Below are 13,979 nucleotides of genomic sequence, written 5' to 3' on the forward strand. Positions count from 1 at the left end.
GGCTCCAGGCTCTGAGCTGTCAGCACAGAACCTGATGTGGGGCTCGAACTTAGGAACTGCAAGATCATGACCTGAGTGGAAGTTGGACACTTAACCACTGATCCACCCAGGTGCCCCAATTTTAGTGTTTTAATAGCCAATAATCTTTATCTTTTATAGAACACTTACTAAACCTTAGTTTTTAGCCAACAAAAAAGGATTAAAATAATAACTTATTGTGACTTTAGAACCTCCAGTTATTATAACTATGCTATAATGCTTCATTCATTTGTGGAAACATGTTGATGTGACTACATAGTAAAGGTTCTTCTGAGGTAGTTGCTTCCTTTCTTGAACCACTACGGCAGTTTGGCCATGTCTTCCTTACGTTTTAGCACTTCTAAATTTCCAAAAGAGATATTTATAGTTTTGTCTCCCCTGCTGGACTGTAGGCTGCTTGAGGTAAATTTTATAAAATGTATAGTCTCTCTATATATATCTTAACATTTTTTCTATCCCTGACTGCTCCTAAAAGAATATATTTACCATGGAGTTAAGTTGATAGCTCTTTACAAAAGAGTCCCTGGGGCTCCCGGGTGGCCCAGTTAGTTGAGTGTCTAACTCCTGATTTCGGCTCAGGTCATGATCCCAGGGTCGTGGGATCAAGCACCTCATCAGACTCTGCTGAGCATGGAGCCTGCTTAGGATTCTCTCTCTCTTTCCTTCTGCCCCTCTCCCCCACTTGCACACTCTCTCTCTCTCAAATATAAATAAATAAATAAATAAATAAATAAATAAATAAATAAATAAATTCCTGTAGCATTAAAAACCATGCACCCAACATCATTGCAACCATAAAAGTAAGATATGTGTTTGGTAGAATGTCTCTAGTTCACCTAAGTTCCATCAGATACTAGACAGATTAAATGCTAATTGAGAATACTTACAAGCACTGTATCTCCCAACACTGAAAAACAGAGTTTTTAATGAGTGAGTTGATGAATATTTTTTCCCTTTACATATTTCCCTTTGACATTGTGTGTGTGCGTGCGTGTGTGTGTGTGTGTGTGTGTGTACACGTGTATCTATCTATCCATCCATCCATCCATCTTTATTTTCTGAACCAGGAGAGTCTGGTGTGTTTCTTCATTTTGTGCCTCCAAAAGTATGTCCACATTATTTATAATATGTAGCTAATAACACCACTGTGCATTAATATTAAATTAACATCCATTTATTCTTACTCCAATTTAGGTAGATTTAGATGGTTTAAAACTGCAAGGAGAAAAACAATTTATTTTGGAAGATTGCACATTTTTGTAAGTTTCCAAAAACACGGAGACGTTTAATGTTTCGTAGTTGAGGAATTATTGTGATTCACTTATTAATCCATAAACCTAATGATACAACCATCAAATGCTCTTTGAATGCCATGCTATCTTCACATGTTTAATTTGTGGGGGAGTTCTAAAATTTGGATCCCAATTGTATTCTGGTGATAACAACTTAGTGGGTTTATTGATAAACAAATATTTGTTTAAATAATGTTCATATATGCTCTTGAGTCCATTTCTGTTGTCACTGGTAACTCCTTTTTGATATTCTTTAATGAAGGCTAAAACCTCACGGGGTGTGCCACCAAAAACTGCACTCTGGTAATAGAAATCTCCCTCTCCAAAAGGGATGAAAGCTGCTGATTTAGGTCTTCTCTCATAGGGGAAATTTTCAGCATGTCTAAAATACCACCATGCATGGAGTTGAGCTACAGACTCGCCCAGGGTTTCCACCCCAAAGTCATTCTCGAAGATCTGGTTTACAGTCATACTGAAGAGAAAGTCGACTTCATGTTGGATATGTTCTATGATGTACATATCCAAGTTTTTCATGTATATGTAATTGAAGTCTTTCCACACATGTTGTTTGAGTACAGTACATAGTTTAAATGTTCGAAGGGGCCCCAACTCTATTGGAGGTAGTTTGGAGAAGTCATCCATCAAGATGTAAAAGATAACATTGTAGCCAATCATGAAGTGCTTATTAGCAGACTGGAGGAACTGTTCCAGGTACTGATCCACAAACCTGTGAAACACGGAAGACCAAACATTCACTTTGCTAAAACTCATCAGGAGAAGACATGTCACTTAAACATGCAGGAGAACATTGTTGCTAAAGAACTACCAGTAGGTAGGTGGGTAGAAATTGCATTTAGAGCTTAACTGTGTTGGTTAGCTAAAGAGGGTATAGTGAGGTTGGGGAGCGGGGGCTGAGAAAAGCCATAAAATTTATTGAGAAGAAAGGAAAAGTGAGCTAAATGGATATTAATAGAAAGATTCCAAGTCGTGTTAAGAAAGCAGCCATGGCTGGAGAAAATAACCACTACAAATAATTATGCAGACCAGCCAGAAATCATGATTAGGGTTAATTATGAGTGGCTGTTTGGATGTAGAGAGTTCACGGGTGCTTATCCATATGTTTCCAAAATAAAAAAGGATGAATGTTAGTAAGCACCTACTTTCCAGTAGCAAATACAGCCAAGCCTATGGTAATGTTCAGCCTTTTGTAATACTTTTCCAGGACTTGTCTGTTGTAAGTTCCTTCCCAGATGATCGGTGCAAACCAATCAGTTGTCGTTTTCACATCAGGACGTTTTCTGTTGAACAAACAAGAAAAACGATTAAGAGAGTACCACTTATTAGGACAGCAAATGTTGTTCTCCAAGTGATAGTAGCCAATCATTATAAAGTACTTAACTATGTGCCAGGCATGGTGATTAAGTGCTTTACACTATTTATTTAATCCTTGCAATGTCCTATAATATAAATTCCATCATTATCTCTATTTTTCATTATGAAGAAACTTGGGCGCAGATTGGTTGAGTAAATTACTTAGTGTCACACAGCTAATAAATGGCAGAATCAGGATTCATAATCAGCCAGTTGGCTTTCCGAATCTGTGCTTTGGTCATTATACCAAACTGCCTTTTGAGGGGCGCATGGCCAGCTCAGTCAGTAGAGCATGGAGTTGTAGGTTTGAGCCCCATGTTGGGTGTAGAGATCACAAAAAAACCTTGCCTTTTGAGTCCAGGGATTTTTTTCCTTGAGCTCTGACTATAGCTTAAACCGAGAGCTCATTGTCTGAACATTTCTCTGATTATTGCCTAAAACAAAAAGCACTACTGTCTGCTTATGTCTTCCTTTCTTTTTACCCCTTTCTCATCTTTCTCTTCCTTTTTCTTTTCCTAGAGTACCTTCTTTCTACCCTTCCTAATGCTGAAGGCCCATCAGTGCAACCTGGAAGAAAATAAGATTAGTCCAAAAAGGGAGATGATATTACATTTGCTTCTAATAATAACAAAATAACAGCAGAAGCAGAATTAGGAATAATAAACAACCCCCAAAAAAACAAAATAAAGAAACAACAGTAATAATAAACAGTTTGGTTGGAGGGAGGACATTAAACTATTTAAGCAAATTAAGGCCAGGGTGCCTGGGTGGCTCAGTAGGTTAAGCTTTCGACTTCAGCTCAGGTCATGATCTCATGGTTTGTGGGTTCGAGACCCACATCAGGCTGTGTGCTGACAGCTCAGAGCCTGGATCCTGCTTCACATTCTGTATCTCGCTCTCTCTCTCTGCCCCTCCCCTGCTCATGCTCTCTCTCTCTCTCTCAAAAATAAATAAATGTTAAAGTTTTTTTTTTTAATTTTTAATAAAAATAAAAATCAAGCAACTTAAGGCCTTCATTTTGGAAGGAATTGAACACAAAGTGTGAAGCCATTTTGCTTTTGGTAATTACAGGTTTTAATTACAAATCTAGACCCGGACAAGGGTAGAATTTGGCAACCCTTAATAGTACATTAATAATAATAACAAAATTCTTGAAAAGTACCCCCTTTTACTATTTTAAGGATTTTTCGAACTTACACATTTATTTGCTTTTTTTTTAATACATTTACTTTTAAACCCTTCTTATACTTAGAATTTAAGGCCATACACTTGTATTTGACTCAAAAGTCTCAGACTCCACTTTAATATTGGACAGATGTACCCTTATCACAGTGATGATGCTTATAAATTAGGCACATCACAGAGGCTAATCAGTATCTATTTGAGAATGGGAAAGGGTCTGAAGATGAAAGATTTGCTATTAGAACGAAAGGAAAAGTCTCTGAAAGCAGAAGGCAGTTAAAAACTTGTGTTTAGAAATTATTTGATAAAACAGAAGAGGAAGGAGTAGAAGAGCTTTAGAGTCATTAGGTTTCTCTTACAGGTACGAAACTCTTTACCTGGAAGGTAAATGCTGCCCAGGGGGCATTCTCTGCAAAGGACATGCTCAGCAATCAGGGGGATAAGATAATCTGCCCTCTGGGTGTCAGTCAGATACCTTGCCCGGTCTCCCTTGTGACTGACTTAGTGTCTCTGTATAAAGTGGCCCCAGCTACTTGGAGTCCAATGGGGATTATGCACGGCCTCAGTGACATGGACATCCCATTGCTAAGACCAAGCTAGAGCCAGTGCTGAGCACCCAGCTTGCCAACAGCAGGGGCCAGTTGGAGCCCACAGGGTGACACCATTTCGCATGGGAACCAGCCAGCCAAATGATGGCTGGTTGATTATATTAGACCCCATAAAGAAAGGGGCAACACTTTTCCCTCAGGGGAACGTTTTATGTTCTGGGTAGGGATTTGCTGTTCATGCCTACAAGTCTGCCAGCTTTGTTGACTTGCAGAATATCTTATTAGTTGCCTTCGTATCACACATAACTTTGCCTCCGTCTAAGCTACCCGTTTCATGGTGAGAGTAGTGTGGCAGTTGGCCACTTCCACAAAGTTCTCTGGTCTGTGTGCCTCCCTGTGTTGAGGCACCTGGCCTGGTAGAAAGTGGACTAGCCAGGGAAATCTCATTTTCAGTGTTAGTTCCGAGATAAGTCCCTGAAAAGGCCGAGGTACTTTTCTGTAGTAGTTCGCCATTCCCGCTTTGACTCAATGAGCAGTGTGAGATACTGTACCTTCCAAAGCTAGAATGCACAGTTCACAAAACAAGGTGGATGTGAGGGTGTCCCTGCTCACGATGACATCCAATAATTCACTTATAGAATGTTTGCTTGCTCTTGTTGTGACTTTGGGTCCCGTGTGTTTAGAGTTCTCAGTTCCCAAGGGAGGAGTCTTTGCTCTAGGGAGAAGGTCATGGTTCTGTGAAACTGATGGTTCCCCATGCTGCTGAGCCAACAGGCAGAAAATGGCATTACTGTACTGGTTGGCATGACTGATCTTCATCACCGAGAAGATAGGAAGATGAGGTTATACAAGGATGGCAAGCAGGGCTTCATATGGAATGCAAAGGATTCTCTGGGAGTGCCCCCCGCTACCTCATTTCCAGTAACAATGGTCAGTGGGAAATTGGGGCAACTCAATAAGGTCAGACCACTGAGGGAACCAGACTCTCCAGGGATGGAGGTTTGAGTAACCCTATCGAATAGAAACTCTGACCATCAAAGGGATTAGCAGAGGATAAAGAAACCATGGGATGGTGATTATTAACTGCCTCCTTTTATTGCCAGCCTCCTGAACAGCTACAGAGGTAGGACTGTAGTCGTGATCTGCTATGTTAATTATTTTCTCCCTTTTGCCACCTTACATGAAGAATACTAGAGATGGCAGATGTTACGATCTAGGTTTCAAGTGGGAATATAGCTAGATTTCCATCACCTCGATGATACCCGGTAGCTGATGTGACTTTGTTTCTCGTGTTTGGGGAACATGAGCTTCTCCATCTAAGTCAAAAAGGTGGATTGTGTTAGTTATTCTCCATTTACAATTCCCCTGTCCATCCTTAGCCTTCTCTACCTGGCCTTCTTGGGAGCAGACTGATCACCCAATGTTCCCTGCCCTGTGGCTTGCAGTGGGTTCTGCTAATGGGAGGTACCCACGTAAGATCAGAGGGCAGGAAAACAAGTTGTCTCTTTTCCTCTTTTCTCTCCCAGCTTTGTTGAGATCTTGCCAGTGACTGTGTCCATATGCGGCTACAGCTTCTGTTGGGCAGCTCTTTCATGGTTCCAGAAATCTCTGGTCTCCAGGAGCACCATCCCTTCCCTTGTCCCTTTAGGCCAAGGGTGATAAGAGCTTCTTACTGTTGAAGCCTCTGGATGCTTCCGTGTCCTTTGTTGGGTCTCTTAACCTTGTTCCAATCTCTGCCAACCATTCCTTCACTAAAGTTACTTCATCTTAGTTGAGTTGTTTCTCTCATACCCTGATAGATTCAGTATCTGAGAAGCTTAGAAAATACCTCACCATGCCCAAGCAGAGGGTGTTCAACAGGATACAAAATGACCTGCTCATAAGTATATTGCTTACAATGAAAATTTGCAGAAGGAAGGTACACAGATAGTATGCTCAAGTGTCATAGTACTGTAGACTATCATAGGTGTGACTTACAAAGAAGTATACTAACGAAGGAGGGAAATCATATATATGGGCTAAGATATTCACATTTGTAATAAAAAGAGAATAGGTGCTACACTGAATTAGAAGTGATTTCAATGCTAGAAGGTGTTCCTAAGATTTGCTGAGATGGGATTCATGACAGTAATATGGCAGGTTATAATTTGTTCGAAAAATAGATCTGGAGAGAGAGGGTGGGGACTCTTCCTGTAAATCAAGGCTATATTGACCTATATACAGTTTCAAGGAACTGTGCATGAGTCTAAAAAGTGTAAGAAGCTAAAGTGATATAGCAGAGATAAATATACCATAAGCAGACAACCATGAGAGTACTAGAGCATTTCCAGGGTGTATGTTTCCCACATCTACCCCTGCACCACATCATGTAGCTTTCCACTTTCCTCTTCCTAGCTGCTGGCCTGCCATATTTGCAGCCTCATCCGTGCTCTTTTCTTTTTCCCTCCATATTCATATCCAATTGTATAGATAACATGTGCACAATATGCACACATACATAAGTACACACACATATGCAGGCTTTAAAAATCTTGTTTATTTTGGAGCGCCTGGGTGGCTCAGTAGGTTGAGCGTCCAATTCGTGATTTTGGCTCAGGTCATAATCTCACGGTTGGTGAGATTGAGCCCAGCGTCAGGCTCTGGGCTAACAGCATGGAGCCTGCTTGGGGTTCTCTCTTTCCCCTCTCTCTGCCCCTCCCTCGCTCATGCACGCATTCTCTCTTTCCCTCTCTCAAAAATAAGTAAATTTTTTTTAAATCTTGTTTATTATGATGAGATAACGCATACTTTCCTGCAGCTTGTCTTTCTACTCATCACAACCTTGTGGAAATCCTTCCAGGTTATCTGGACTAGTTCTTATTCACTCTTTGTAATGGCTGCATAATATTCCAAGGTGTGGACAGTTTGTTTAGCCATTTTCTTAGGACTAGGTATATACATTTTATTCCTGGAATTTCTGTCATTATAAAAACTGATGCAACAAACCTTAATCTTATGTCCTTAGGTATTGTTGCTATTATCTTTAAAAAAATTTTTTAATGTTTATTTATTCTTGAGAGAGAGAGAGAGAGAGAGAGACAGAGCATGGGAAGGGGAGGTGCAGAGAGGGAGACACAGAATCAGAAGCGGGCTGCAGGCTCTGAGCTGTCAGCACAGAGCCCAATGTGGGGCTTGAGCCCACGAACCGTGGGATCATGACCTGAGCTGAAGTCGGATGCTCAACCGACTGAGCCACCCACGCTCCCTTTGTTGCTGTTATTTTTAATGGCTAGTCCCAGGAATAGGATTGCTGTATATGTATGTTCATTAAAAAAAATTTTTTTTTAAAGAGAGAGTGCAAGCACATGCGTGCACACGTGTGAGCAGGGGAGGGACAGAAAGAAAGGAAGAGAGAGAGAATCCCAGGCAGGCTCCACAGTGGCAGTGCAGAGCCTGATGTGGGGCTCTAACTCACAAAGTGCAAGATCATGACCTGAGCCGAAATCAAGAGTCAGACACTTAACTGACTGAGCCACCCAGGAACCTCCATGTGTTCATCTTTCATAGTTTTTACCCAATTATTTTTTAAAAGGCTGAAATACTTCACCTTCCCACCAGCATTTTCCCTATACTATTAGATTATGGCTTTAAAAAGATTCCAGTAGCTCATTACTACATTATTTTACATTTCTCTAATTTCTAGTGAACTTGAGTATCTTTTCTTATACATGTTGGCTACCTCTAATGTGAGTTTCATGTTTTTCTATTGAATTGTTAATTTGTTTTTAAACCAAATCAAAGTTTAAAATTTGTATATAGTGAAATACATCTTTTTAAATAGGTGGTAGGTTTTCAGCATGGATTAAGAGGATTTCCTTCTTACCTAGACTTTACATGTTGTCTTATTGATTTTCTTTTTTTTTTTATTTTTTTTAACGCTTATTTATTTTTGAGACAGAGAGAGACAGAGCATGAACAGGGGAGGGTCAGAGAGAGAGGGAGACACAGAATCTGAAGCAGGCTCCAGGCTCTGAGCAGTCAGCACAGAGCCCAACATGGGGCTCGAACTCACAGACCACGAGATCATGACCTGAGCCGAAGTCGGACGCTTAACCGACTGAGCCACTCAGGCGCCCCTGTCTTACTGATTTTCTAGCAAGATTTTTTTTATTGCTTTATTTTTTACACTTAAATCTGTAGTCTATCAGGAATTTATCTTTATGCCATAGGATTAATGCCCCATTTTGCCCCCACTTAGATCACCAATAGTGTCAGTATAATTTATGAACTAATCTGTCCTTTCCTCACTGATTTTTAAGATGCCATTTTTGTTATATATCAACTTTGATACATACTGTGACCTAATTCTGGATTTACTACTCCTTTGATCTATTCCATTTGATTTGATCACAATGATGTCAAAATATGTTTGACTATTTAAGGCAAAACCCTTTTAAAAATTTTATTTTTGAGAGAGAGAGAGAGCATGAGAGACAGAGCATGAGCAGGGTGGGGCAGAGGGGGAAAGAGAATCTTAAGCAGACTCCACCCCCAGTGTGGAGCCCAGTGTGGGGCTCGATCTCATGATCATGAGATCGTGACCTTGGCTGAAATCAAGAGTTGGACATTTAGCCAACTGAGCCACTCAGGTGCCCCTAGGCAAAATCCTTTTAACTTTCTTATTTTTTCACACTTTCTTGGCTATTCTGAGACATTTATTCCCACATATTTACTTTAAGCTTATAGTTTTTTGTACTTAATAAGAACCAAAAATGAGCTTCTTCCCTCATATCTCCATAATGCAGAGGTCATTTCATTTTAAACTAAAAGCCAATATGATGCTTAATAATAAAGTGCAATGCCTTCTACCACTACTTTTGCATTGTTATGAAGGTGCTATCACTTCAATTAGACAGAAGATCTCATGTATTTATCTATTCTACAAATATCGAACCCCTACTATATCTAGGCTTTTTTTTTTTTTTCTAGGCACACTCTTGTGGGAAAGGCAGATAGTAAATGAATAAGCAAGCAAATATACAGTATGTCAGATGTTGGGGAGAGCAACTGAGAACAATAAATCTGGGTAAGGGAGAAAGGGAGTAGCTAGAGAAGACTTCACTGATAAAACAGCGTTTGAAGGGAGTGGGAGAATGAGCCATTTGGCTGCTTGGAGGGTAAGCAGTCCGCGCAGAGAGCACAGAAGGTGCAAAGTCCCGAGGTGAGAGCTTGCTTGGTGTTTCTGAGGAACAACAAGGAGCCAGTATGATTGGAGGAGTGGGTGAGGGACACAATGGTTGAAGATGAGGTCAGAGATAGAATCGGGCAGCTATTTTATCTACGTATTTTTTTTTTCCTATTGTAAACACATTCTTTGGAAAGGCCTCTTACAAGAGTGTTACCTCTTAAGGCTCAAAATAACAAAAACCTAGACGCAGTCCAAGTGCCCACTGATAAGGCAGGGGATGAGCAAACTGTGGTATATTTCTACAGTTAACTGTAACGCCGCCATCAAAATGAATGACAGTCATATGCAATTTGGATGAATCTTAGCAATCTAATATTAAGGGTCAAAATGAGTCCCTGGAGATTACACGTGGCATTATATCTTCTTTAAAAAATTACAAACAGCTATAATTTTAAAATATACTTGTTCCAGAATACAAATGGAAGATATACACTTATATTAAAACAAGAGAAAGCAAGGGGATAATGAAGCAGGATTCGGGATGGAGGTTGTTTCAAGGCTAGAGGGTGAGGAGACAGAACGGGGGTCCTAGGAAAGACAGAGGTGGATAGCTGGATGTTGAAGTTATTGAATGTTGAGGTTTTGTTTCATTAAAAATAAGCAAGAGAGGCACCTGGGTGGCTCAGTCAGTTAAGCATCTGACTCTTGGTTTCGGCTCAGGGCATGATCTCATGGTTCCTGAGTTTGAGCCCCGAGGCAGGCTCTGTGCTGACAGTGCGGAGCCTGCTTGGTTTTCTCTCTCTCCCTCTCTCTCTCTGCCCCTCCCCTGCTTGCTCTGTTTTTCTCAAAATAAATAAACTTAAAAGAAAACAGAAATAAGTGAGAAAGCACACAAATAAATAATGACTGGGTTTTGAAAAACCTAATGATGAGAGTGAGTCATGTAGCAAAGATTATTATTTAAATTTTTTATTAAAAATTTTTTAAAAAAATTATTATTAAAAAAGTGTTTATTTTTGAGACAGAGAGAGACAGAGCACAAGCCAGGGAGGGACAGAGAGAGAGGGAGACACAGAATCTGAAACAGACTCCAGGCTCTGAGCTCTCAGCACAGAGTCTCATGCGGGGCTCAAACTCATGAACCTGTGAGATCATGACCTGAGCTGAAGTCAGATGCCCAACTAACTGAGCCACCCAGGCACCCCACAAAGATTGTTATGAATCTAATTGTGTGCACTTAAGGTTATTTAAAAAAATATAAATATGAAAAAGGAATTCACAGAAGATGAAATATAAATAATACATATAAAAGATGATCAAATTGAACAATAATTATGGAAGTGCAAATTGAATTGAGATATTTTAACTAATAGTTTTTCCAATAAAAAAATATTTGATACAAATAAAATAAAATGGAAATTTATAAAACAAATAAAGTTAACATTCATCCACTATAGATTAGAAAATAAATGGTATAATTATTAAAAGGCAATTTAGCAACCTGAGTAAAAATTTAAAATGTCTGCATCTCATTTTTTAAAAATTTTAAATCTTTTTTTTAGCTTATTTATTTATTTTGAGAGATAGAGAGGGGAGGAGAGGTGGGAGAGAGGGGCAGAGAAAGAGGGAGAGAGAGAATCCCAAGCAGGTTCCACACTATCCATGCAGAGCCTAGTAGGGGGCTTGAATCACAAACTGTGAAATCACGACCTGAGCAGAAATCAACAGTTGGATGCTTACCCAACTAAGCCACCCAAGTGCTCCTAAAATGTCTGTATCTCTTAATCTAATGATGCTACAATAGGAATTTATCATATGGATAAGTTCACACAAGAGTGTACAAAAATATATGTACAAAGATATTCATCAAAACATTATTTACAATAGCCTTCAAACTGCAAATGGTTCAAAACCAATAGGGAACTGTAGCCATAAAATAGAATACTAGATAGCCATTATAAAGAATAAGATTCTCTGGGGCACCTGGGTAGCTTAGTTGGTTAGGTTAAGCATTCAATTCCTGATTTTGGCTCAGGTCATGATTCCAGGGTTGTGGGATTGAGCCCTGTGTCAAGCTCTGTGTTGGGTTCTACACTGGGTGTGGAGCCTGCTTAAGATTCTGTCTTTCCCTGGAGCGCCTGGGTGGCTCAGTCAGCTGAGCGTCTGCTTCGGCTCAGGTCAGGATCTCGCGGTTCGTGAGTTTGAGCCCCACGTCAGGCTCTGTGCTGACAGCTCAGAGCCTGGAGCCGGCTTCGGATTCTGTGTCTCCCTCTCTGCCCCTCCCCTGCTCACGCTCTGTCTCTCCCTCTCTCTCAAAAATAAATAAACATAAAAAATTAAAAAAAAAAAGATTCTCTCTTTCCCTCTCCCTCTGCCCCCCCACCTCAAAAAAGAAAAAAAAAAAAAAAGAATGAGATTTTCCCCCAAGTATTAATGCCAAAATCAAGAGGAGTCATTAATGGCATTTTTGGGCTGTTACTAAAAACATTTTTTTTCTTTCTCCTAATAAAACCAGGAACATTAAACTAGATAACAGTTTTCTCATTATGACCCTCAATTGCCTGATTCTAGATAAATAGACACTAGGTTTATATATAAAAGACTTTAAACTAAAAACTGCCAAGGCCTGGAAAGCTCCCAGGATAGGTACAATTTGATGATGGAAAAAAATCCTCCCCCATTTAAATTGAGTTGTTGTTGTTGTTATCATTAGTGTGTGTTTGTGTAGAATATTCTTTCTTACTTGGGATTAAACCAGTCTGAGAGCCGAAGTTCTTTTTCATTTTCCCTGGGTACAAAGAGAAAGTCAAGTTAAGAGTAATCCATTTACTCAGCAAATAATTATTGTGTCCCTGTAACACGGCAGACACTGTTTGATGCTGGTTGTAGAACTGTGAACATTTAGATCAGTTCTTGCCCTCTAAAAGCCAATAGACTAGCTGAAAAGACAACATTAAATAGATGATTATAGTGCAGAGTGGTAACTGCTAATAGGAAAACACAGATCTCCATGGGAGCATATAGATGGGGCATCCAACCTAAATGTGGGGTTAAGGGAAGCTACTTGGAGATGAAATATGTAAACTGGGTCTGGAAGGATAAGGGTTATCTCAGGAAAGAGATGTGGGGTGAAGAGGTCATAGCCAAGGGTGGGAAGGCAGGGAACAGTATGGTTCTTGAGTGGGGGATATATTTTAAAAATTAACAAAGCAGGAGAAATAATGTGTATTCAGACAAAAATACAGATTTATGTAATTCATTTATCAAGTATTAGTAGCTTACTATGTGATAGACACTTTATTACATGTTAAAATAAAGGAGTTGGAGTAGGGGGTCTAGATGTTTGTCTTTGATTTTCGTTTAAAAATAGGACCCACCTAAGTTTTTGTTGTGCTTTTAAGTTAACTATTTAATTAACAAGGTTATAAGGGGGCTTCTCTTTCATAAGTTGGGGATATTTTGTAAAATAAGAATAACTTTAAGTGATTTGTACTTCCAGATAGATGGACTAGGTACTCAGTTTCCCTATCCTACCACTAACTATAGCTAAAAACCCAGGACATTATATGTGAAGTAAACAAAAGAGTGAAAGGCAAAGAGAAGAAAGCAGATCAGGTAGGTGCACTGGGACTCAAGGATCGACATGGCAGTGGGTTCCCTGGGTTTTCTGCCACATGTATCTCAGATTAGGTGTGACTCAGAAATGCCAGTGGGTACAGACAAAAAAAGAGCCCTGAGAAAAAGCTGCTCTTAATGGCCAAAGGGCCAGGAATAGGGTATCCTAGCAAGGCAAAGAATCTGTAGACACTACTCACTGTTCTCCAACCCAATACCACAGGAAAATCCGTGGCTCTATTTCCATCCCTCCAGCAAAGGCCAAGTAGGGAGCCTAGACGTGTACTCTCACCAGGCCATAATGGGGATTCCCTTCCTTCCTCACTGGTGTGGAGTTAGAGGGGATTAGTGGGTATTAAAACAGTCACCAGTACGCAATCCCCCTGTGGTTGTGTCAGTGGAGACCACATGGGGATCCCAAACTCCCATCCCTGCTCATTAGTAACAAGGAGCCCCTCCCCACTGGGTTTCAAGGGAGGCAGAGTCAAGAACCTAAAATTTCATCCCTCAACCGACAGTAATGCAGGGGTGCCACCCTATTTCCCAGCTAGCACCGTGTTAGAGGATGCCTATGAAAACACAAGATTTAAATAAGATCCAGTCTCATAATACCCCCAAATTGTCCAAGAAAAGATCTCAACTTGAATGAGAAAGGATAATCTACAGATGCCATGATAACACAGATATTAGAATTGTCTAACAAGGATATCTGACAAAGGCAGTGTTCAATGAGCCATTACAAACACTTGAGATGTATGAAAAAAT

The 13,979-nt window shown here is 40.1% G+C and overlaps 1 protein-coding gene across 1 annotated transcript; it reads right to left on the minus strand.

Moving 5' to 3' along the window:
• Positions 1-1,391: 1,391 nt before the first annotated feature.
• Positions 1,392-13,514, minus strand: LOC124524592 (glycosyltransferase 6 domain-containing protein 1-like). Its single transcript, XM_047096924.1, has 4 exons — positions 13,507-13,514; positions 12,343-12,387; positions 2,492-2,629; positions 1,392-2,058 (listed from the first exon to the last, which is right to left on the minus strand). Exons 1-4 carry the CDS (start codon positions 13,512-13,514, stop codon positions 1,392-1,394), a joined length of 858 nt encoding a protein of 285 aa, XP_046952880.1.
• Between the last annotated feature and the right edge of the window lie 465 nt (positions 13,515-13,979).

This window comes from Lynx rufus, unplaced genomic scaffold, assembly GCF_022079265.1.
Source record: "Lynx rufus isolate CCGP_SWC_20201006 ecotype Redwood Valley unplaced genomic scaffold, mLynRuf1.p SCAF_10, whole genome shotgun sequence".
Lineage (NCBI taxonomy): Eukaryota > Metazoa > Chordata > Mammalia > Carnivora > Felidae > Lynx > Lynx rufus.